Here is a 27288-nt window from a genome sequence, read left to right as displayed (position 1 = left end):
TATCTCAAATTTGATCAAATTCTGTTGAAAAGTGAAAAAGCTATAATTTTTAATTGTATTAACTTCTCGATTGTTCCTATGGGAGCTATAAAATATAGTAATCCGATTTTCATAAAATTGTACACAAAAATGTAATGTAATATAAAATTGCTAAATCTCAAATTTGATAAAATTCTGTTGAAAAATGAAAAAGTAATAATTTGTAATTGTATTAATTTCTCGATCAATCCAATGGAAGCTATTGGATATAGTAATCCGATTTTCATAATGTATTTTAGAATGTATAAATTTCTCGATCGTTCCTATGGGAGCTTTATGATATAGTAGTCCGATTTTCATAGATTTTTACACAAAATTGTAGAGTAATATAAAATTGCTATATCTCAAATTTGATCAATTTGATCTAAACAATTTTACACAACACTGTAGAATTATATAAAATGGATATGTCTCAAATTTGATCAAATTCTGTTGAAAAGTGAAAAAGTAATAATTTTTAATTGTATTATTTTCTCGATCTTTCCTATGGGAGCTATAGGATATAGTATTTCGATTTTCATAAAATTGTACACAAAATTGTAAAGTAATATAAAATGGATATCTCAAATTTGATCAAATTCTGTTGAAAACTGAATAATGAATATTTTTTAATTGTATTAATTTCTCGATCGTTCCTATGGAAGCTATATGATATAGTAGTCCGATTTTCATACAATTTTACACAAATTTTGTTAAGTAAAATAAAATTGCTATATCTCAATTTTGGTCAATTTGATCAAAACAAATTTACACAAAATTGTAGAGTTATATAAAATTGCTATATCTCAAATTTGATTAAATCCTGTTGAAACCTGAGAAAGTTATAATTTTAATTTTATTAATTTCTTGATCGTTCCAATAGGAGCTATAGGATATAGTAGTCCGATTTTCATAAAATTGTACACAAAATTGTAAAGTATAATAAAATAGCTACATCTCAAATTTGATTTAATTCTGTTGAAAACTGAAAAAGTTATAATATTTAATTGTAGAGTATTCTAAAATTGCTACATTCCAAATTTGATTTAAATCTGTTGAAAACTGAGAAAGTTACAATTTTTAATTGTATAAATTTCTCGATCGTTCCTATGGGAGCTATATGATATAGTAGTCCGATTTTCATAAAATTGTACACAAAATTGTAAAGTAATATAAAATGGATTTTTCTCAAATTTGATAACATTATCCTTAAAATAGAAAAAACTTTAATTTTTAATTGTATTAATTTCTCGATCGTTCCTATGGGAGCTATATGATATAGTAGTCCAATTTTCATTCAATTTTACACAAAATTGTAAAGTAATATAAAATTGCAATATCTCAAATTTGATCAAATTCTGTTGAAAACTGAAAAAGTAATATTTTTTAATTGTATTAATTTCTCGATCGTTCCTATGGGAGCTATAGGATATAGTAATCGGATTTTCATAAAATTGTACACAAAATTGTAAAGTAATATAAAATGGCTTTATCTCAAATTTGATTAAATTCTGCTTAAAACAAAAAAAGCTTTAATTTTTAATTGTATTAATTTCTCGATCGTTCCTATGGGAGCTATAGGATATAGTAGTCCGATTATCATACAAATTTAAAACAAAATTGTTAAGTAAAATAAAATTGCTATATCTCAATGTTGGTCAATTTGATCAAAACAAATTTACACAAAATTGTAAAGTAATATAAAATTGCTATATCTCAAATTTGATTATATTCTGTTGAAACCTGAGAAAGTTATAATTTTAATTTTATTAATTTCTTGATCGTTCCAATGGGAGCTATAGGATATAGTAGTCCGATTTTCATAAAATTGTACACAAAATTGTAAAGTATAATAAAATAGCTACATCTCAAATTTGATTTAATTCTGTTGAAAACTGAAAAAGTTATAATATTTAATTGTAGAGTATTATAAAATTGCTACATTCCAAATTTGATTTAATTCTGTTGAAAACTGAAAAAGTTACAATTTTTAATTGTATAAATTTCTCGATCGTTCCTATGGGAGCTATATGATATAGTAGTCCGATTTTCATAGAATTTTACACAAAATTGTAAAGTAATATAAAATTGCTATATCTCAAATTTGATCAATTTGATCTAAACAATTTTACACAACATTGTAGAATTATATAAAATGGATATGTCTCAAATTTGATCAAATTCTGTTAAAAAGTGAAAAAGCAAAACTTTTTAATTGTATTAATTTCTCGATCGTTCCTATGGGAGCTATATGATATAGTAGTCCGATTTTCATACAATTTTACACAAAATTGTAGAGTAAAATAAAATTGCTATATCTCAAATTTGATCAAATTCTGTTGAAAAGTGAAAAAGCTATAATTTTTAATTCTATTAACTTCTCGATTGTTCCTATGGGAGCTATAAAATATAGTAATCCGATTTTCATAAAATTGAACACAAAAATGTAATGTAATACAAAATTGCTAAATCTCAAATTTGATAAAATTCTGTTGAAAAATGAAAAAGTAATAATTTGTAATTGTATTAATTTCTCGATCAATCCAATGGTACCTATTGGATATAGTAATCCGATTTTCATAATGTATTTTAGAATGTATAAATTTCTCGATCGTTCCTATGGGAGCTTTATGATATAGTAGTCCGATTTTCATAGATTTTGACACAAAATTGTAGAGTAATATAAAATTGCTATATCTCGAATTTGATCAATTTGATCAAAACAATTTTACACAACACTGTAGAATAATATAAAATGGATATGTCTCAAATTTGATCAAATTCTGTTGAAAAGTGAAAAAGTAATAATTTTTAATTGTATTATTTTCTCGATCTTTCCTATGGGAGCTATAGGATATAGTATTTCGATTTTCATAAAATTGTACACAAAATTGTAAAGTAATATAAAATGGATATCTCAAATTTGATTAAATTCTGTTGAAAACTGAATAATGAATATTTTTTAATTGTATTAATTTCTCGATCGTTCCTATGGAAGCTATATGATATAGTAGTCCGATTTCATACAATTTTACACAAAACTTAATAAGTAAAATAAAATTGCTATATCTCAATTTTGGTCAATTTGATCAAAACAAATTTACACAAAATTGTAGAGTTATATAAAATTGCTATATCTCAAATTTGATTAAATCCTGTTGAAACCTGAGAAAGTTATAATTTTAATTTTATTAATTACTTGATCGTTCCAATGGGAGCTATAGGATATAGTAGTCCGATTTTCATAAAATTGTACACAAAATTGTAAAGTATAATAAAATAGCTACATCTCAAATTTGATTTAATTCTGTTGAAAACTGAAAAAGTTATAATATTTAATTGTAGAGTATTATAAAATTGCTACATTCCAAATTTGATTTAATTCTGTTGAAAACTGAAAAAGTTACAATTTTTAATTGTATAAATTTCTCGATCGTTCCTATGGGAGCTATATGATATAGTAGTCCGATTTTCATAAAATTGTACACAAAATTGTAAAGTAATATAAAATGGTTTTTTCTCAAATTTGATAACATTCTGCTTAAAATAGAAAAAACTTTAATTTTTAATTGTATTAATTTCTCGATCGTTCCTATGGGAGCTATAGGATATAGTTGTCCGATTATCATACAAATTTAAAACAAAATTGTTAAGTAAAATAAAATTGCTATATCTCAATGTTGGTCAATTTGATCAAAACAAATTTACACAAAATTGTAAAGTAATATAAAATTGCTATATCTCAAATTTGATTATATTCTGTTGAAACCTGAGAAAGTTATAATTTTAATTTTATTAATTTCTTGATCGTTCCAATGGGAGCTATAGGATATAGTAGTCCGATTTTCATAAAATTGTACACAAAATTGTAAAGTAATATAAAATGGATTTATCTCAAATTTGATAACATTCTGCTTAAAATAGAAAAAACTTTAATTAATCGTTCCTATGGGAGCTATATGATATAGTGGTCCGATTTTCATTCAATTTTACACAAAATTGTAGAGTAATATAAAATTGCAATATCTCAAATTTGATCAAATTCTGTTGAAAACTGAAAAAGTAATATTTTTTAATTGTATTAATTTCTCGATCCTTCCTATGGGAGCTATAGGATATAGTAATCGGATTTTCATAAAATTGTAAAGTAATATAAAATGGCTTTATCTCAAATTTGCTTAAATTCTGCTTAAAACAGAAAAAGCTTTAATTTTTAATTGTATTAATTTCTCGATCGTTCCAATGGGAGCTATATGATATAGTAGTCCGATTATCATACAAATTTAAAACAAAATTGTTAAGTAAATTAAAATTGCTATATCTCAATGTTGAAAACTGAAAAAGTTACAATTTTTAATTGTATAAATTTCTCGATCGTTCCTATGGGAGCTATAGGATATAGTAGTCCGATTATCATACAAATTTAAAACAAAATTGTTAAGTAAAATAAAATTGCTATATCTCAATGTTGAAAACTGAAAAAGTAATATTTTTTAATTGTATTAATTTCTCGATCCTTCCTATGGGAGCTATAGGATATAGTAGTCCGATTTTCATAAAATTGTACACAAAATTGTAAAGTAATATAAAATGGATTTATCTCAAATTTGATAACATTCTGCTTAAAACAGAAAAAACTTTAATTTTTAATTGTATTAATTTCTCGATCGTTCCTATGGGAGCTATATGATATAGTAGTCCGATTTTCATTCAATTTTACACAAAATTGTAGAGTAATATAAAATTGCAATATCTCAAATTTGATCAAATTCTGTTGAAAACTGAAAAAGTAATTTATTAACATTTTCACATAAATACGGGTACATGGCTTGGCATAGTTTTAAATAATCGTTGACAATCATAAAAAAAAAACATCAGAGGAACACAACATAGAGAAAATTTCGGGATTGTTGGAATCAACCAAAAAGAGTCAGCTGCTGCTGCTCATCCCACTTTAGGGCGTCTGCAGCTGTCTGCCTTGCGTTTTCGTGGTCGAAACCATTTGTCTAAATAATGCCTATCAACAGGTTTGTAAATAGATCGTTGTTTTGTTGGTGCCTTAAAAACATTCATATTAGATTGCTGGGGCTGCTGTCCCGGCGTATAAGCACGTTGGCCGCTTCCGCTGCCGTTCGACGTGGAACTGGCAACGGCTTGCTTTGCAGGTGGACGACGCTTGGCCAGCGGCATGTCGTCGTCGGAATCGCTCGAAGTCAAATCAACAGTTTCACTGTTCGACGTGGACGTTGGCTGTTCGTCCGGTGCTGGGGACAAGTCGCTCTTCACTGGCTTGGCATCGTCCGTTATGAGTTCTATATCGTCTGATATGACCTCAACTTTCTGTACAGGCTTTGATGGAGTATCAAGGATCTGCGCCTCGCTACGCAACCCTGGTGTGCTCCAGGATCCATCCTGATGCAGCTGGATCTCTGTGTCATCGCTCTTGAGCAATGTTGAGTTCAGCACCTCCTGGAAATACCCATCTATGACCAAGTTGTCGTAAATGGCCGGCTTATCGCAGACGGGACAGTTCCAGGTGGGCTTACGCTCATTCATTTGCAGGTATAAACTTGCGTCGAAGCACTGCAGATGCGAGCAGGTGGAGGCCCGGCAAGGCAGTTGCATCTTCATCTTACCCAATGGGCAATTGAGAGACACCTTAAGCATGGTAATGGCTATCTCGCAGTCTGCATCCTCTGTCAGCTTCTCCTTGATTAAGGCCCGCGTGTAGTCTACCGGTTTGACACCCTTTGTTTTCATGCGCTGAAGGAGCTGTGCTGAGGTGAGCTTCTTCACCAGATAGACCGCTAGGCAGTAGCTGCGCGTGTAGTCTAGACACCACTGCACCATGATGCTGTTCGTGACGGTTGGCGACAGCTTCACATTGGAGGTGACATTGACGGGACGAGGCATACGCTTCGGCTCCACATTTGGTCGGTTTGTAGGAATGACATTAGGCAGCTGGCACAGCTTATTGTTGACCTTCACATTTACATTCGGTAGAAAGCAGTTTTCCTGATCGCACGAGGTCTCAACCAAGCAGAAGCGTAGTTGCACTTGGAAGGCATGCTCAACTTTTGAGCTGTTGCGAATATCCCGATTTGAAGCTATTTCTGTCGCCTGCTGTGGTGTAAGAGTAAAATAAAAGGTCACCTCTTGGACACGTTGCGTGTTGCGAGGTACCAGTGTAGATGGCTTAATAAGTGTGCCGAGAACATCATAGAAGGCGAGCTTTTTCAGGCGCACGTCGGGATGGATGGGCAGCGTGTTGTTAATGCTGTGCGTGGGTAAGAAAGGCACGCCGCCGACCACGGGTATCTGACCGCCCGGCACCTGGCCGCCGGGCCCCCCTCCTACCAGTCCCATCTGATTCTGCTGCACGGCGGACGGCAGCTGGATGTGTCAGTACATCCTGGTTGGATCTATGTACTGCAGTGTGGCGGATTGCTCTTGCACGGACTGGGCGTAGACTTCCTGGACCTTCGGGGCGAGCAGTTCCAAGTTGGTGCGCAGAAAGGCCAGAATTCGACTCTGCAGATCGGTTTTTCGTCCAGCGAAGGAGAAGTTCAGAAACGACAAGATTTTTTGCAGCTCTACCACACGTAGCATCTGCACCATTTGCTCACATTCCTTGTATTTGACCGCATCAAAGGTGTTCACTGCCGTCAGCACCAACGCTGCTGATTGCTGTCCGGGCCCCGTAGAAGTAGCGGCATTTTCCGCCAGCGTGCGAGCCGTCTGCGAACGGGTCTTTCGCATTACTGTTATTTTCTATTCTTACGGCGTTGAGCGTTTGCGGACTCGAGAGCACTCAAAAACAATAAACTTTTGCTTTTTTGAACCGTTCGCGAGCACAACAAAAAATATTTAACGCGGCGTCTCCGCAAGCACATATTTTTTAATTGTACTAATTTCTCGATCGTTCCTATGGGAGCTATAGGATATCAAAATCGGATTTTCATAAAATTGTACAAAAAATTGTAGAGTAATATAAAATTGCAATATCACAAATTTGATCAAATTCTGTTGAAAACTGAAAAAGTAATAATTTTTAATTGTATTAATTTCTCGATCTTTCCTATGGGAGCTATATGATATAGTAGTCCGATTTTCATAAAATGTTACACAAAATGTAAAGTAATATAAAATGGCTTTATCTCAAATTTGATCTAATTCTGTTGAGAACTGAAAAAGCTATAATTTTTAATTGTATTATATATAATATTTACTTGTATTAATTTTTAGATCGTACCTATGGGATCTATAGGATATAGTAGTCCGATTTTCATAAAATATTATAAAAATTTTAAGGTAATATAAAATAGCTATATCTCAAATTTGATCAAATTCTGTGTAAAACTGGAAATGTTATAATTTTTAATTGTATTAATTTTTCGATCGTTCCTATGTGGAGCTATAGGATAGAGTAATCCGATTTTCATAAAATATTACTTAAAATTGTAAAATAATATAAAAAGGCTTTATCTTAAAATTCATCAAATTCTGTGTAAAACTGAAAATGTTACAATTTTTAATTGTATTAATTTCTCGATCGTTCCTTAGGAGCTATATGATATAGTAGTCCGATTTTCATTCAATTTTACACAAAATTGTAAAGTAATATAAAATGGCTATATCTCAAATTTGATCAAATTCTGTTGAAAAGTAAAAATCTTATAATTTTTAATTGTATTAATTTTTCGATCGTTCCTATGGGAGCTATAGGATATAGTAATTCGATTTTCATAAAATATTACTTAAAATTGTAAAATAATATAAAAAGGCTTTATCTTAAATTTGATCAAATTCTGTGTAAATTTGAGAATGTTATAATTTTTAATTGTATTAATTGTACACAAAATTAAAAACTGAAAAAGTAATAATTTTCAATTGTATTAATTTCTCGATCTTTCCTATGGGAGCTATATGATATAGTAGTCCGATTATCATACAATTTTACAAAAAATTGTAGAGTAAAATAAAATTGCTATATCTCAAATTTGATTAAATTCCGTTGAAAACTGAGAATGTTATAATTTTATTTTATTAATTTCTTGATCGTTCCAATGGGAGCTATAGGATATAGTAATCCGATTTTCATAAAATTGTACACAAAATTTTAAAGTATAATAAAATAGCTACATCTCAATTTTGATTTAATTCTGTTGAAAACTGAAAAAGTTATAATATTTAATTGTATTAATTTTAAGATCGTGCCTATGGGAGCTATAGGGTCCGATTTTCATAAAATATTATAAAATATTTTAAAGTAATGTAGTGTCCTCTTTAGTAAAAGTTGTAACACCGGCTTTGATTTAATGATATTGTTTAATACATTTAACTGGTAACTTGTAACTTAATTCAATCCTAATTTAACAAAACGTGGTTATCTTAATTTAGAACGTCCGAGCAAAACGAGATTCTGGCGGCGAATGCCTTTGCGAGGAGATGCCAGACTTATCTGCAATCGATTACTCCCTTTTAGTATATTGTATCGAAGGGAATCAGAGACTTAGTATGTGAGTCCGCTTCTGGTAACTTTGGCCACCCTACCAACACTACCGGATCCCACATTCGGCCTTCCTGATGCTTGATTCGACCCGAATGGTTTCATATACTCTGCAACTGTCTTAGTCCTATAAGGCCCTTCTCCTTGCCCTATTCTTTCCACGTCGTAACGTCCATGATTATTGACCTTGACTACTTTGTATGGTCCTAAATACTTTCCTTTCAGCTTCAAGCCTGTCCCGTATTGGGTGCGTTTAATAGCAACCAAATCATTCAACTCAAACTTACGTTCTACCTTTCTTTTAGAGTCGAATGCCGTTTTATTTTTTGTTTGAATATCCTGAATATTCTGCCTTGCTATCTCTCGTAGCTTTTCCCTTTCATCCTGTAGCTCAGAAATCAGACAATCTTCGATAAGCTCTTTCAATTCCTGATTACTTGAAACACGCATATCCAATCCAGTTACCAATTTGAACGGGGCGACTTTCGTGCTCCTCGGCTCAGTGTTGTTAATCGCCTGTTGCACTCTGCCTACCTGTTTATACCAGCACCCTGGATTTTCCTGGCTCAGTTTCGATAGCAGCGGGACCACTATCTGATGCATACGCGCTACCTGTCCGTTACCCCTGGGAACTCCTGTCGCGATTAGCAAGTGCTGTATTTTCTCCTTTTCGCAATACTCCTTAAACAGGTGTGAAGTGAATGCAGCCCCTCTATCTGACACGATTCTGTATGGGTTACCAAAAAGGAACTGATTGGCGCTCCAAACAACTCAAAACTTCTTCAACCCCAGTGCTCCGTGTAGGGTATAACCATACATACTTTGAGAAAGCATCGACTAAGACGAGAATGTGGTTATAGCGCTTCTTAGTTGCTTCCATCGGGCCAACATGGTCAATATGGTAAGTAACCAACGGTTTGTCCCCTTTGTCTATCGGCGCCAAAAACCCTTCCTGCTTTCCAGCTTTTGTATTCACTAAAATGCACTCTACATAGCTCTCAACAATCTTCGCTATCTTCTCTCTCAGCTTGGGAATGAAATAAGACTTCTCGACCAATTCTTGCGTCTTTTTTGATGAAAAGTGTCCTTGCTTGTGGGCGTTTCGTATGATTTCGTCTTCCATAAGCGATGGAACTACAAGCAGCTCCCTATTCGGATCTTTGAATAAGATTCGATTTGATACATAGAAGTCTTCATACTGTTTTGTTTCGACAACACTCTTCACAGCCTTGGTCCAACCATCTGATAGCTGAGCTTCTCGCAAACGGTGTATTAAGCTATCTGTCACAACGCAACAAAACACCCTGCTCAACGCATCTACATGTCTCATCTTATTACCTGACCTATGTTCAATTTGATAGTCAAAGTCTTGAAGGTACATTGCCCAACGAGATACCCTGAGCGGAATCTCTTTCTTTCTCATGGTCATGGCAAACGCCTTGCAGTCGGTGACTATTTTAAATCTTTTCCCAAGAACGTAGACTCGCCACTTAACCAAAGCTCCAATAACTGCAAGCACTTTCAGTTCATAAGAATGGTACTTCTCTTCGCACGGCTTGGTCTTCCGACTCATATAGAAAATTGGGTGCCACAAGCTATCTTCCTTGTCACGCTGAAGCAACACAGCTCCGAATCCAAAATTTGAAGCGTCAGTATGAATTTCCGTTTCGAGTGAAGGGTCATACAACTTAAGAACAGGCCCATTGATTAGCGCTGTTTTTAATTTATCAAATGCTTCAACTTGCTTCTCTTTGAACTCAAACTTAGTTTCTTTACGTAACAGATCGGACAATGGCTTAGCAATCACGGCATAATTTTCTACGAACCTTCTAAAATACGAAGTCAAACCTAAGAACCTTTGAATTCCCTTTTTATCTCGTGGGATCGGAAAATTTGCAACCGCTCTTGTTTTCTCTTCACCTGGTTTTATTGTACCCATCTCCACGATATATCCTAGGAAATTTACTCTGTCCTTCAATATCTGACTCTTGCTCCAATTTATACGCAAGCCACTTTCTTCTGCCACTTTCAATACTCGCTTTAATTTCTCCAAGCCCTGATCTACACTTTTGCTGGCAATGATCACATCGTCCATGTACACTACTGCATCATCGTTTCTTATCGCCTCTCGAAGAACACCCATTATAAACCTGGTAAACACTGCTGGAGAATTTGTGATACCGAAAGGTACAAACATGAACTCATACTGCCCATGGTTACAAATGATGTGTACTTTTGAGATTCTGGAGACACAGGAACATGAAAGAATCCATTTGTCAAATCCAAAGTTGTGAAAACCTCTCCACCTTGAAGTTTTTCTAAAACGCAATCCATGTGTGCTGTTGGGAAATTATCTCTGACTATCTTTTCGTTCAGTTTCCGGTAATCGCAGCATAAACGCTTCTTCCCATTCTTCTTGTCTACCAAAACAATTGGTGAAGCAAACTCTGAAGTACTTGGTTTGATTATTTTTTCCCTAAGCCATTCCTCCACTTGATCATCTACAATCTTTTGATCACAATGGGCCAAACGCCTTGGATGTTGAAAAACCGGCAACTCGTCTGTCAGCAAAATTTTCATTTCTACAGGTGAACGTTGGTTTTTCTTTGGTTTGTAATTTTCCACCAACAACTGTACTTCAACAGCGACATTTTCCTTTTAATGATCCAATTTCAAGCTTGACTTATGATCTTCGGTACTTAACATACAAAGGCTGCCAAATTCGTTCATAAGCTGCATACAGGAACTTTCCCTTCCCTGAACCTCTGCTGGCTGCACACTTTGAACTCTCTTTGAAAACACGGTTCCTTTCTGTGTGACCATCATGTCAACATTTTTTAAAATTGTAGTGCCTAAAATTGCATCAAATTTCATGTCTTCATCTGGAATCACGTGGAACTCGATCCACATTTCTATGCCATCGATACTAACTGGTGCTTTGAAACTGCCAAAAGTCAGCACCTGACTTTCTCCAATTCCAGTCAAAACTCTTTGCCTGCCAATCAAACTGCCAACGCCTATATCAAGTTTTAAAAATACACACCTACGCATTAAACACAACTCTGCTCCGGTATCTACAAGTCCTTTGAACTCAACATTCGAACAAAATACGGACTTTACTTCTAAACCACAAGATGTACGAGAATGCTTCGGAATTATTTTCTCCGTCTGAACCACATTGGTTCTTTCTTCCGTTTTGACTTGAGTCCCTACTTTACACTGCGCTGCTCGATGCCCTGGCTGATTACACTTGAAACATTTCGATTGTACTGGACAGTCTCTCTTCATATGAGACGGATCTCCGCACCTAAAACATTTCCTAACCGACTCTGTTGTCTTTTCGTTGACCGACTCTTTAAATACCTTACTGCTTTGGAGAGTGTACTTGTTGTCTGGCTTATACGAGCTTCTTGCCTTCTGGTATGCTTCAATCTGCCACTTCAACTCTTTCAGATTTTTAGCCTGATATAACATCGATTTATTCAATCTAGCATCTGGTATACCTTCTACGAAGTACTCGATTAGACTTTCGTCTTCCAACCGTATAGGCATAGCTATCTCCATTAGGGCATATAAATACTCCTGTAAAGATTCACTTTTTTGCTGACGACGCTTTCCTAGCCTGCGATGAATCTCGGCTGTAGAAACCTGCACTCCGAACTCATGTAGGTGAGCTAACTTCAAACTTTCCCAGTCCTTAATGTTTCTCTGGCTACGTACAACCATTTTGGCTGCTCCACATAGTAGCTGTTTTGCATAAACATATTGCTGCAAAGGGCTCCACTCTACGGTAGCCGCACAATCTTCCATCTCCTCAATCCACAAATCTATATTTGGGACACCTGAGCCAGAAAACTGAGAAACACTTCCTTCTACATCTTTCAAAGTAAACCACGATCTATGTTGGGAAACTTGGCCATGTTGGTTGTCTACTCTGTTGTGGTGGGTGGTTGGTGTGGCTACTGTTGACCTAAACTGTACGGGCTCACCCTCTGTCTCTGACTCACCCTCATCCATCAACCCAAAATGAGTTAGCAATCGTTGTTGTAATTCAGCTTTCAGTCCGGTTGTATTCAACTGCAGCTCTGACAGCATCCGTCGCAATTCTTCCACTCGCAATGCCAAGATCTCGCTTCTCTCCATTTTACAAAAATATCCTGTTGAAAATTACAGTTAATATGATGACAAAATTGTGTTTTAACTCTAATCATTCTCGATACAATTGTAAAGAAACTAACAGTCCTGCTTTTGCTTCTTCTTCTTCACACATACATACAATCAGACTGTTACATAGCCTGCGACACCCTGTTTCGCCTCGTGCTGTCTCGCTTCTTTTCACGTCCACCGCCTTCTGTAGCGTTCGCCTTCTTCTTCTTCACACATACGATCAGACTGCTACTTAGCCTGCGACGACCCTGTTTCGCCTCGTGCTGTCTCGCTTCTTTTCACGTCCTCCGCCTTCTTCTTCTTCACACAGCTACCTACTACTTCGCAATGCCTCCAATTGGAATCCAATTTCTGAAGACTTGCAAAACCATGTGCCTTTGCTATGGCCAATAAGGTTCTGCTGATGTTCTACTGCTCCTGCTCCGCACCTTATTCCGCTTCGCCTCTGCTTGTCCAACTACTGATCTTCTAGCTTGATCTGCTGCTGATCCTCGTGTTCCAGCTCTCTTCCTCCATATCCGTGTTCCAATCTTGACCTGCACGTTCTTGTCTGCGTGTTCCTCGAACGCCACCAAGTGTCTTGCCTTTCCTCGCCTTGCTTCTGTTTTCTCCAGCCAATCCGCTGCTTCTTGAATCTTTGCTCTTTACCAGCCTGATTCGATGCAATCTACATTTGGACGCTGCCACTCGGTTTCGTCGTAGTCACTCGCTGCTTCCGTCTCACTCGCCCATGTGTGTGTGTCTGCTTTCCGCCTTTCCAAGAATTTCCTTACGCTTTGTGATGAAATTCTTTGCGCGTCTCTTGCTGTCTCTGTCACTCGTTGACCAATTTGCGTGGCTTTTCCGAACTCTTAACCAGTTCCAAAATGTTCTAAATTTGTCATCCACCCCACTGCACAATGTTTCTCGTTAACCAAATTGCGTGTCTTTCCCAAACTCTTAACCAGTTCCAAATTTTCAATTTGTCATCCACCTCATTGCACAGTGTTTTGTTAATTATATTTTATTAAGGTTCAAGTTGTCAAATGCTGGGCAATATCATCGGTCGAGCCCCCAAAATTGCAGTGTCCTCTTTAGTAAAAGTTGTAACACCGGCTTTGATTTGATGATATTGTTTAATACATTTAACTGGTAACTTGTAACTTAATTCAATCTTAATTTAACAAAACGTGGTTATCTTAATTTAGAACGTCCGAGCAAAACGAGATTCTGGCGGCGAATGCCTTTGCGAGGAGATGCCAGACTTATCTGCAATCGATTACTCTCTTTTAGTATATTGTATCGAAGGGAATCAGAGACTTAGTATGTGAGTCCGCTTCTGGTAACTTTGGCCACCCTACCAACACTACCGGATCCCACAGTAATATTAAATATCTATATCTCAAATTTGATCAAATTCTGTTAAAAACTGAAAATGTTATAATTTTTAATTGTATTAATTTCTCGATCGTTCCTATGGGAGCTAAATGATATAGTAGTCCGATTTTCATTCAATTTTACACAAAATTGTAGAGTAATATAAAATTGCAAAATCTCAAATTTGATCAAATTCTGTTGAAAACTGAAAAAGTTTTAATTTTAATTGTATTAATATCTCGATCGTTCCTATGGGAGCTATATGATTTAGTAATCGGATTTTCATAAAATTGTACACAAAATTGTAAAGTAATACAAAATGGCTTTATCTCAAATTTGATAACATTCTGCTTAAAACAGAAAAAGGTTTAATTTTAATTGTATTAATTTCTCGATTGTTCCTATGGGAGCTATATGATATAGTAGTCCGATTTTCATAAAATTGTACACAAAATTGTAAAGTAATATAAAATAGCTACATCTCAAATTTGAACAAATTCTGTTGAAAACTGAAAAAGTAATAATTTTTAATTGTATTAATTTCTCGATCGTTCCTATGGGAGCTATATGATATAGTAGTCCGATTTGCATAAAATTTTACACAAAATTTTAAAGTAATATAAAATGTCTACATCTCACATTTGATCAAATTCTGTTGAAAACTGAAAAATGAATATTTTTTAATTGTATTAATTTCTCGATCTTTCCTATGGGAGCTATATGATATAGTAGTCCGATTATCATACAATTTTACAAAAAATTGTAGAGTACAATAAAATTGCTATATCTCAAATTTGATTAAATTCCGTTGAAAACTGAGAATGTTATAATTTTATTTTATTAATTTCTTGATCGTTCCAATGGGAGCTATAGGATATAGTAATCCGATTTTCATAAAATTGTACACAAACTTTTAAAGTATAATAAAATAGCAACATCTCAATTTTGATTTAATTCTGTTGAAAACTAAAAAAGTTATAATATTTAATTGTATTAATTTTAAGATCGTGCCTATGGGAGCTATAGGATATAGTAGTCCGATTTTCATAAAATATTATAAAAAAAATTTAAAGTAATATAAAATACCTATATCTCAAATTTGATCAAATTCTGTTAAAAACTGAAAAAGTTATAATTATTAGTTTTATTAATTTCTTGATCGTTCCTATGGGAGCTATGGGATACAGTTGTCCGATTTTAATCAAATTGTACACAAAATTGTAGAGTTATATAAAATTGCTATATCTCAAATTTGATTAAATTCTATTGAATCCTGAGAAAGTTATAATTTTAATTTTATTAATTTCTTGATCGTTCCAATGGGAGCTATAGGAAATAGTAATCCGATTTTCATAAAATTGTACACAAACTTTTAAAGTATAATAAAATAGCTACATCTCAAATTTGAACAAATTCTGTTGAAAACTGAAAAAGTAATAATTTTTAATTGTATTAATTTCTCGATCGTTCCTATGGGACCTATATGATATAGTAGTCCGATTTTCATAAAATTGTACAAAAAATTTTAAAGTAATATAAAATGGCTACATCTCAAATTTGATCAAATTCTGTTGAAAACTGAAAAAGTAATATAAAATTGCTACATTCCAAATTTGATTTAATTCTGTTGAAAACTGAAAAAGTTATAATATTTACTTTTATTAATTTTTAGATCGTGCCTATGGGAGCTATAGGATATAGTAGTCCGATTTTCATATAATATTATAAAAAAATTTAAGGTAATATTAAATGGCTATATCTCAAATTTGACCAAATTCTGTTAAAAACTGAAAATGTTAATAATTTTTAATTGTCTTAATTTCTCGATCGTTCCTATGGGAGCTATATGATATAGTAGTCCGATTTTCATTCAATTTTTCACAAAATTGTAGAGTAATACAAAATTGCAATATCACAAATTTTATCAAATTCTGTTGAAAAATAGTAGTCCGATTTTCATAAAATTGTACACAAATTTGAAGAGTAATATAAAATTGCTATATCTCAAATTTGATTAAAATTTTTTGAAAACTGAAAATGTTATAATTTTTAATTGTATTAATTTCTCGATCGTTCCTATGGGAGCTATATGATATAGTAGTCCGATTTTCATTCAATTTTACGCAAAATTGTAGAGTAATATAAAATTGCTTTTTTTCATAAAATTCTACATAAAATTGTAAAATAATATAAAATGGCTTTATCTTAAATTTGATCAAATTCTGTTTAAAACTAAATATGTTATAATTTTTAATTGTATTAATATCTCGATCGTTCCTATGGGAGCTATATGATATAGTAGTCCGATTTTCATAAAATTGTACACAAATTTGAAGAGTAATATAAAATTGCTATATCTCAAATTTGATTAAATTTTTTTTAAAACTGAAAAAGTTATAATTTTAAGTTTATTAATTTCTCGATCGTTCCAATGGGAGCTATATGATATGGTAGGTAGGTAGGTTACAGTGGTGAGGCCCACTGCTGGGGCCGCCAATTAGAGCTAAGCTCCTTTTTGTTCCACTCCCTCTGTTTGTTGTTGTTGATTCACCATCAATACCATCCAGAGTCAGTAAGGAAACCTAGGATTGCTGAAACTTTCAGCTTTCCTATGCTTCCCAGTGACTCCATCTGGTAGGCACCAAAGTGGCGAAATCTGATGTGGTTTAGCGCTGGGCAGAAGCAGAGCAGATGTTCCGGTGTCTCTTGCTCTGTAGGTTGCTTACAGCTTCTACAGATTGCATTGTAAGGCAGTCCCAACTTCGGTTCTTGTCGTACCTCGGCCAACATTCCCTTGACCTTCTGTGATAGCTCTTCATTTGCCATTCTTTATTAGCTATCTGCTTAAAGTGGTCATGGATCCTTGTCTGGATCGCGTTTAGGGAGATCGGTAATTCGAAGTCAGAACTTTGCCCTGCCGAGCCTGCATGGGCTAGTTCGTCTGCCTTCTCATTTCCTGGGAGCTCGTTGTGTCCCGGTACCCATGTTACTTGTACCTTATTTTTGTCGGCAAGTCTATTAAGGGTGTTCGGAGCAGACCGCTAGCGCCTAATTGTGCGCGCATGGGTGTATGGCTGCACCTGCTGCGCTCTTTACTTCTCTTTGTTTATATATTCTTCTCTCTCTTCTTCTTCTGTCGCCTTATCTATGCTAAGCTACATTTTAAGATTATAAATATATATTGAAGCTAATATTCGATCGGTAGTTGCAGCTCCGACCAGAGAAGTGAAAACGAAAATATACACAGCATATAATAACCTATTCGTGCATTATAATTATTGCTTAAGGGTGGCAAATTCGTTGTCTTCCCCATAAACAAAGGGCCTTCTTGCATTCTGCCACTAGTCGTGAGTTCGTTTTCACGGCAGATAATTTAATTTTTAATTGTATTAATTGTACACAAAATTGTAGAGTAATATAAAATTGCTACATTCCAAATTTGATTTGATTCTGTTGAAAACTGAAAATGTTATAATTTTTAATTGTATTAATTTCTCGATCGTTCCTATGGGAGCTAAATGATATAGTAGTCCGATTTTCATTCAATTTTACACAAAATAGAAGAGTAATATAAAATTGCAATATCTCTAATTTGATCAAATTCTTTTGAAAACTGAAAATGTTATAATTTTTAATTGTATTAATTTCTCGATCGTTCCTATGGGAGCTGCAGGATATAGTAGATCGATTTTCATAAAATTGCACACAAAACTGTTGAGTAATTCAAAATGGATATATCTATATTTATTCAAATTCTGTTGAAATCTGAAAAAGTTATTATTTTTTATTGTATTAATTTCTCGATCGTTCCTATGGGAGCGATAGGATATAGTAGTCAGATTTTCATAAAATTGTACACAAAATTGTAGAGTACTATAAAATGACTTTTCCTTTAATTGGATCAAATTCTGTTGAAAACTGAAAAAGTTTTAATTTTAATTGTATTAATTTCTCGATCGTTCCTATGGGAGCTATAGGATATAGTAATCGGATTTTCATAAAATTGTACACAAAATTATAAAGTAATATAAAATGGCTTTATCTCAAATTTGATTAAATTCTGCTTAAAACAGAAAAAGCTTTACATTTTAATTGTATTAATTTCTCGATTGTTCCTATGGGAGCTATATGATATAGTAGTCCGATTTTCATACAATTTTACACAAATTTGGTAAGTAAAATAAAATTGCTATATCTCAATTTTGGTCAATTTGATCAAAACAAATTTACACAAAATTGTAGAATTATATGAAATGGCTATATCTCAAATTTGATTAAATTCTGTTGAAAACTGAAAAAGCTATCATTTTTAATTGTATTAATTTCTCAGTCGTTCCTATGGGAGCTATAGGATATAGTAGTCCTATTTTCATATAACTTTACAATAAGGAAAATAAAAAATGTTAACTTTTTCAGTTTTCAACAGACTTTGATCAAATTTGAATAAAGCCATTTTATTATACTTTACAATTTTGTGTGAAATTTTATGAAAATCGGATTACTATATCCTATAGCTCCCATGGGAACGATCGAGAAATTAATACAATTAAAAATTATAACATTTTCAGTTTTCAACAGAATTTGATCAAATTAGAGATATTGCAATTTTATATTACTCTTCTATTTTGTGTAAAATTGAATGAAAATCGGACTACTATATCATTTAGCTCCCATAGGAACGATCGAGAAATTAATACAATTAAAAATTATAACATTTTCAGTTTTCAACAGAATTTGATCAAATTAGAGATATTGCAATTTTATATTACTCTTCTATTTTGTGTACAATTAATACAATTAAAAATTAAATTATCTGCCGTGAAAACGAACTCACGACTAGTGGCAGAATGCAAGAAGGCCCTTTGTTTATGGGGAAGACAACGAATTTGCCACCCTTAAGCAATAATTATAATGCACGAATAGGTTATTATATGCTGTGTATATTTTCGTTTTCACTTCTCTGGTCGGAGCTGCAACTACCGATCGAATATTAGCTTCAATATATATTTATAATCTTAAAATGTAGCTTAGCATAGATAAGGCGACAGAAGAAGAAGAGAGAGAAGAATATATAAACAAAGAGAAGTAAAGAGCGCAGCAGGTGCAGCCATACACCCATGCGCGCACAATTAGGCGCTAGCGGTCTGCTCCGAACACCCTTAATAGACTTGCCGACAAAAATAAGGTACAAGTAACATGGGTACCGGGACACAACGAGCTCCCAGGAAATGAGAAGGCAGACGAACTAGCCCATGCAGGCTCGGCAGGGCAAAGTTCTGACTTCGAATTACCGATCTCCCTAAACGCGATCCAGACAAGGATCCATGACCACTTTAAGCAGATAGCTAATAAAGAATGGCAAATGAAGAGCTATCACAGAAGGTCAAGGGAATGTTGGCCGAGGTACGACAAGAACCGAAGTTGGGACTGCCTTACAATGCAATCTGTAGAAGCTGTAAGCAACCTACAGAGCAAGAGACACCGGAACATCTGCTCTGCTTCTGCCCAGCGCTAAACCACATCAGATTTCGCCACTTTGGTGCCTACCAGATGGAGTCACTGGGAAGCATAGGAAAGCTGAAAGTTTCAGCAATCCTAGGTTTCCTTACTGACTCTGGATGGTATTGATGGTGAATCAACAACAACAAACAGAGGGAGTGGAACAAAAAGGAGCTTAGCTCTAATTGGCGGCCCCAGCAGTGGGCCTCACCACTGTAACCTACCTACCTACCATATCATATAGCTCCCATTGGAACGATCGAGAAATTAATAAACTTAAAATTATAACTTTTTCAGTTTTAAAAAAAAATTTAATCAAATTTGAGATATAGCAATTTTATATTACTCTTCAAATTTGTGTACAATTTTATGAAAATCGGACTACTATATCATATAGCTCCCATAGGAACGATCGAGATATTAATACAATTAAAAATTATAACATATTTAGTTTTAAACAGAATTTGATCAAATTTAAGATAAAGCCATTTTATATTATTTTACAATTTTATGTAGAATTTTATGAAAAAAAGCAATTTTATATTAATCTACAATTTTGCGTAAAATTGAATGAAAATCGGACTACTATATCATATAGCTCCCATAGGAACGATCGAGAAATTAATACAATTAAAAATTATAACATTTTCAGTTTTTAACAAAATTTAATCAAATTTGAGATAAAGCCATTTTATATTACTTTACAATTTTGTGTACAATTTTATAAAAATCGGATTACTATATCCTATAGTTCCCATAGGAAAGATCGAGAAATTAATACAATTAAAAATGATTACTTTTTAAGTTTTCAACAGAATTTGATCAAATTTGAGATGTAGCCATTTTATATTACTTTACAATTTTGTGTACAATTTTATGAAAATCAGATTACTATATCCTATATCCATAGGAACGATCGAGAAATAATACAATTAAAAATTATTACTTTTCCAGTTTTCGACAGAATTTGATCAAATTTGAGATGTAACCATTTTAAATTACATTACAATATTGTGTACAATTTTATGAAAATCAGATTACTATATCCTTTAGGTCCCATAGGAACGATCGAGATATTAATAAAATTAAAAATTATAGCTTTTTCAGTTTTCAACAGAATTTGATCAAATTTGAGATGTAGCCATTTTATATTACTTTAAAATTTTGTGTAAATCTCAAATTTGATTAAATTCTGTTGAAAACTGAAAAAGCTATCATTTTAAATTGTATTAATTTCTCGATCGTTCCCATGGGAGCTATAGGATATAGTAATCCGATTTTCATAAAATTTCACACAAAATTGTAAAGTATAATAAAATGGCTTTATTCAAATTTGATCAAAGTCTGTTGAAAACTGAAAAAGTTAACATTTTTTATTTTCCTTATTGTAAAGTTATATGAAAATAGGACTACTATATCCTATAGCTCCCATAGGAACGACTGAGAAATTAATACAATTAAAAATTATAGCTTATTCAGATTTTAACAGAATTTGATTAAATTTGAAATATGTGAAAAATTAAATGAAAATCAGACTACTATATTATATAGCTGCCTTACAAACGATAATTAGATATAGAGAAAAACGTAAATGTAAAATTGTAACTTTAGATTTTCGTATACTTTGCTTTTTTAACTAAAAATTACTCTAGAATATTATCTTATTAATATGAACTTAATCTGCGCCTTCTACGTCTAACCCTGCCTCAAAAAACTAACCAACAATGTAACTATTTGCTATCAGAATGAAAGAGGCTCACTTAGGCAAGGCACTTAGGCACAAGGTTATTGTGTTCACAGAAACCTGGTTATATCCGATTCTGAGCTCCGAAGTTTTTCCAGCTGTGTTCACAGTATATCGGCTTAAATAGGCCTATCAGGCGTGGGGGTGGTTTCCTCATAGCGGGGGACTCCTTACTCACGTCAGATTTATTAACTTTCGAGGTATGCAATGATGTTGAATTCCTCTGTGTGAAGCTATCTGTCAATGACAGCTCCATTTCTATTACGTGTTGCTACATTCCCCCATTGTCGGAATTCCCTATTTATGCCAATATTTATTTCCCAATGACATTTTTATTTTATACATCAACTAGCGGACCGTCCCGGCTTCGCACGGGCATTAAACATTACATTTAGATTTGTCAATTTTAACACATTCATAATAATAATAATAATATGACACATATTCATCCTTTATTTTTTTGTTTTTTTTTTCAATTATTGAGGTCATAACCCTAAAAGAAAATACATTTATTTTGTTAGAGCTTCTCTGTAAACAATATTTGATGTTTTATTTTGTGGCAGCAAAATAAATTGATTTTCATTGGCTCCGACTCGCGATAGACCAACATACAGTTGACCATGAGTAAAACATTTCTTTCGCAAATCGATCCATACTAATTCGAAGGTTTTGCCTTGTGACTTGTTAATTGTTAATGCGAAAGATGTTTTTACCGGAAATTGAAGCCGTTTAAATGGGATTGTCATATCATTTTGGATCATCGGTATCCTCGGTATATGAGCTAGTTGACCACCTGCTGGGCATATTATGGTTAAGAGGGCACTTCTGAATACATCAAGGTTCTGGCAAAATCATCTTCCTGGCATAAGGTGAAGAAGGCAGTCAGAGTTGTCGCTGGCGGATTCAGGACTCTTTCTTGCACATTTCTTTCTGTGAAATAGACACGTTGACCATTCTCCAAATGGACTGCCAAGTGAACTAAAGCTGGATAGCGTTCATGAATGTGGAACGAAAATATTCTCCATGCAGCCTCGTTGCTGCTTATGTATCTTCCAGCCTGGTATTGAGATATTTCATCGACAACTCGTACTGCATTGTTGTCACCATTTTCTGCCTGAACACCAAAAACTGCCATATCGCTGCCTTTATTCACGTACTTGCAGATATACTTAATCGATTTCACGGAATTGCAATATTCTACGTTGATGTGCGCTTTGTATGATTTTGACAATAGTGGTGAGTATGGAACCACCCAACGATTGTCTACCTCAATATCACCAATTCTCATGTTTAAATTTGCCGAAGTCCCTCCATCTTCAGTTGACCGTCTCCTATACAGAGGATATCTATCGTCCCCTGTTACGGTGTTGGCTGTAAATGCTCGAGGATATCGCTTTAAACACTTCCCGTCTACCATGCATGGTGAACATGGGTTGAGGGTACCACATGGGCCATGGATCATGTTCTTGATGACAACTTCATGCAAATCCGTATCAACCTCGGCCCATGGAATCTCAGCGCATATAACATCGTCGATTTCATCTGGAGTAATTGTATCATACAGCCAAATCAGTATGTGCGCATGCGGCAATCCTGTCTTCTGCCAATCTACTGAATACATACTATCTCGTCCCAAGCTGGATTGCTCTCAGCCGCTCAGTCTCTCGGATGGAGGCCCGTTCTTCGTCAGTTATATTCGTAATCTTACGTCTTTTTGCTTCTGTATTGCGATTACGACGACCCAAACTCGACTTCTTGGGTGGCATGACTTCGTTTCTTACTGAACCTGAACAAAAAAATAAAATTTTTATCTCCAATTTCTTATTTTAATATGTTTTGAATGTTTGACAGGAAATGCTTTGATTCAGCTGGCTGCCTGTAGAGGGCGGTAGATGTAAGGTAGTTTTTTGATATTTTTTTAACACCTTGGATTACGTTATCGTAATTTTAGTAAGGATGCCTATTTTTTTTTTAAATGAAATATAGCCTATGTCACTCAGGAATGATGTAGCTTTCCAACAGTGAAAGAATTTTTCAAATCTGCCAAGTACTTTCGGAGCCTATTCAATTCATACAAACAAACAAACAAAAAATCAAACCTTTCCTCTTTATATAATAGTATAGATAATTTGACAATAACATTTGTCTCATTTTTTTTTCAGTAATGTAGGTATTGGGGTTTTATGTGCCCTTTAATGAGATGCTATTAGAACTATTTTACCAACTATAAGAACTCTCCTGAGCACTGGGCTGTTTCACTTTCCAACGATCGTCTCGGTTAGATTACTCTTTATTATTGGCTCCAACAGAGTCCTTATTTTTTCTTAGCCTGCTTCTCCTTCTTGTTGTTTTAGATATCTGCGCCATTAACATGTCCGTTACCGTCAGTTCAATAAAAAGTATTGCCGATCATATAACCAGTACAATACAATGTTCTCACTAGTATTTTAAATATGAACTTTTAAAAAAAAAATCGCCGAAATAACTTGAGCAGCGTAAAATAACCAAATCATTGTAGACATGTCTGTCAATCTGGCTGTATGTGGAACAAAATATAACAAGAAGAAGTTGGTGACATTTAAACATGTTGCACACAGAAAACGTTTTATGCCAAACTTTGGTAAACATACGAGTAATTAAAAAAAAAAAATATTCTTTTAACCCTATTCCCACGTTATTTCGTTCTCCTCCCTCTCGCACGCACACTCAACTATGCCGCAGTCGCTTAGCAAATTCTTATTTAGATCTTTACTTATTTATCTAATAGCAGTTTATATATCCAATTCCTAGTGCTTTATGGAAGAGGTCAAGGAGCACCCATACGTCATCCAATGCGAGGCAGCTAAGCCGCTAATTGTCGACACCTTTAAATTTTTGTATGACTTGGACTTTCTAGAATCACAGGCCGACGAGGTAATTGTACTGTTTTCCCCTCTCCATTTTAGCACCAACTTATATGTGCCTTTTGACCTGCCTTTTCAACCGAAGCTTACAACACCGCCCTTAGCAATGCCGAGGTTGCCGCACGAGGTCATCTTTGCTATTGGAGGTTGGAGCGGTGGCACATCAAAGGGTTGCATAGAAACATATGATACTCGAGCAGATCGCTGGGTGAACATCAACGCCGAGGATCCTGCAGGGCCTCGCGCGTATCACGGAACAGCAGTTTTGGGATTTAAAATTTATTCAATCGGAGGCTACGATGGTGTTGAGTACTTCAACACCTGTCGCGTATTTGACGCCGTAAAAAAGAAGTGGAGCGAAATTGCACCGATGCACTGTCGTCGTTGCTACGTAAGCGTGACGGAGCTAGACGGAATGATCTATGCAATCGGCGGCTACGACGGACACAACCGTTTAAACACCGTTGAGCGGTATAATCCAAAAACCAATCAGTGGACAATTATCCCGCCGATGAACATGCAACGATCCGATGCCAGCGCCTGTACCCTGCAAGGGCGTATCTATGCCACCGGTGGATTTAATGGGCAGGAGTGCCTGGATAGTGCCGAGTACTACGATCCAAACACCAACGTGTGGACGCGAATTGTTAACATGAACCATCGGCGGTCTGGAGTAAGTTGTGTAGCATTCCGCGGTCACCTGTATGTTATCGGGGGTTTCAATGGCACCGCTCGGCTCTCCACTGGGGAGCGATTCGACCTGGAATCACAGACTTGGCACTTTATTCGGGAAATGAATCACTCACGTAGCAATTTTGGATTGGAAATAATCGACGACATGATCTTTGCAATCGGCGGCTTTAATGGAGTCTCCACCATTTCGCACACTGAGTGCTACGTACCTGAATCGGATGAATGGATGGAGGCCACCGATATGAATATCGTCCGTTCTGCCCTGTCCGCCAATAACGTAGCTGGTCTTCCTAATAAGCGCGACTACATACACAAGGAGCGAGACCGTCTGATGGAAGAGAGGCGCCAGAGACTTATGGCAACCGCCTTGGCCCGAGATGATATCGGGCATGGTAGCCCCGGAAACTCACTTGTGGAAACTAGCGACGCGGCTATAGATGACTACGAAAGCCCCAATGATGACGAAGATGTTGAAGAGCAGCGGCCACAACAGGATTTTATAGCAAATCCTGCAGGTCCTGGGCTTACACCGGCCGTAGTCCACGGCTTGGGACATCCTCAGCCTGCAGCCCCGCATCTTAACAGGCTTCTGGAAGAGCGAGATATTGAGAACAATCGGCGCTTTCGGGTGCAGCTGCGTAATCAGCGCTATGGTTCGCATCATGAGATTCGTCGTCGCGCCTAGAAATTGGCGCGGTAGGCATGCTCCAGGCTGAGTCTAAGCCCTTAATCATTCCCGATTTGCCAAGTCTTTCCAAGCAGAAATAAAAACCGCACATTAGAAGAAGCGTAAGCATGGCCAAAGATATATTTTAGGTGCTTAAGTCCTGCATCGTAGCCCACGTAAACTGAAACCGTTTTCTATAAGTCGCACAAAAGTCGATCTTCAGTATTTTTCATATAATATTGAAACATCTTTTGACCAAATTTCAGTTACTCAAAATTTAACGGAATATTTATATTCAAATAAAATATTTCTTATAATTAAGAAGCTATAAGTTTAATCAAACGTTAACGGCCTAAGTTCACAAAATAATTTTTATGCGTTTATTTCGACATCCACCTAAAAGATACATTCCTTGAATAGAAGCAAAATAGTTAAACCCAATTGCTAATTTGCTATAGACAATGAAGTGGGAATAATACAAAATGTAGTTTTAGCGCGGTAAGCCTCTTACCACCACTTTAAATTTGTTCGAATTTTACTGCCGTCAGGTTACATATATCCTATTTATCCTTATTCCGTCCTTCTTAGTAGTAAGGTAAGTTAAACAATAATACATATGGCCGTGTTCACAAAAAGGTCAGTTACAAGAACTTATATTTAAATTGATAATAATTTTCAACTTCTAAAACAGATGTCGAAATATTTGAATTCTCGCCCCCTTGATTAAATATAAATCAACAAGATCGCTGGAGCCGCAAGCACGGATCGATAAGAGAGTCCGATTACCAGAGAACTAGATCCCTAGACTCGAATCCAGAAGTTCGCGGCAGCAGTGCGCTCTCAGGCTTAATCTCTTCTGATTCTAATCGCCGCCAAGAGCAGACGTACCTATCACAGAGGGCGTTGAGACCAGACTACTTTCCACATCACCATGGATAAGGTTATAAATAAAGTTTATTCCTAGCATCGTACTACGATTGGCTAATGACGGTAAGTTGATTAAGAGGAGTATATTAAGATTAGGAAGTAATCTTTGGTCTGAATCCCAATTTAAGCCGCTTAGAGCACAAAGTAAAAAGTTCTTTTGAACCGATTCTATGCGTATATTATGGACTCCGTACTGAGGGGTCCAAAGAAAGATCCAGACTCCAACATATGACGAACTAATGAAACACATAAGGATTTAGTAACATTAGGGTCATAAAATTCTTTCGACCACCGCTTAATAAATCCAAGTATACCCCTGGCTCTATTCATCATAGACGAAATATGATCGATAAAGTCAAGTTTAGGGTCTAATCGAACGCCCAAATCATCAACTGAATTAATTCTTGGGAACGACACGAGAGAATGTCATTAGCTTGCATTTAGAGCCGCTTAAGTTTAATAAGTTAACGCGACACCATGACCATGACTTATTAAGATCTTTTTGTAAATCCGACTGGCAGGCACCGTTCTTATATTGCACACAAAGCTTGACGTCGTCGGCGTACATAAGTACACTGCAGTTAGTCAGAACTTTGGGCAGGTCGCTGGCTTGTTCGACATTTCGCTGCCTCAAGTCAACCATGTGCGAAATTCCTTACAGCGCTTGCTCGTTCGTTGTTTCGTCTCTGATCCTGCGAGAGTCAGTTTAGCCAAGGAGGCGCCTCTGACGCAGCCCGAAGATCCGTATCATCAAATTTTTGATGTGACTCTTGATATTGGGTCGATGTACAGAATATATCTGACC

The 27288-nt window shown here is 35.1% G+C and overlaps 2 protein-coding genes across 10 annotated transcripts in view; one reads left to right on the top strand and one right to left on the bottom strand.

The window, feature by feature from the left end:
* Positions 1-25880, top strand: part of klhl10 (kelch-like protein 10) — a 121072-nt gene extending 95192 nt beyond the window's left edge. For 7 of the 9 annotated variants that reach the window (XM_086837424.1, XM_086837423.1, XM_086837421.1 and 4 more), the window contains 2 exons: positions 24084-24206; positions 24282-25880. In XM_086837424.1, coding sequence (XP_086693550.1) covers positions 24084-24206; positions 24282-25574 — 1416 coding nt within the window. In that variant the 3' untranslated portion in view covers positions 25575-25880. Of the gene's footprint in view, positions 1-24060; positions 24207-24238 lie in introns of all 9 variants that reach the window. The other 2 variants (XM_086837427.1, XM_086837428.1) reach the window with 2 other exon arrangements.
* Positions 4842-6777, bottom strand: LOC110191704 (E3 SUMO-protein ligase PIAS3-like). The gene is given in 1 exon segment (XM_020962620.2): positions 4842-6777. A coding segment is annotated over 1 exon segment (1815 nt). The 3' UTR covers positions 4842-4962.
* Positions 25881-27288: the final 1408 nt, after the last annotated feature.

Source organism: Drosophila serrata, unplaced genomic scaffold (assembly GCF_035046125.1).
Source record: "Drosophila serrata isolate PLE 108 unplaced genomic scaffold, ASM3504612v1 contig_309, whole genome shotgun sequence".
In the NCBI taxonomy this organism is placed as follows: Eukaryota; Metazoa; Arthropoda; class Insecta; order Diptera; family Drosophilidae; genus Drosophila; species Drosophila serrata.
The sequence above is the reverse complement of the archived record's forward strand: the minus strand, read 5'-3'. Positions and strand labels throughout refer to the sequence as shown.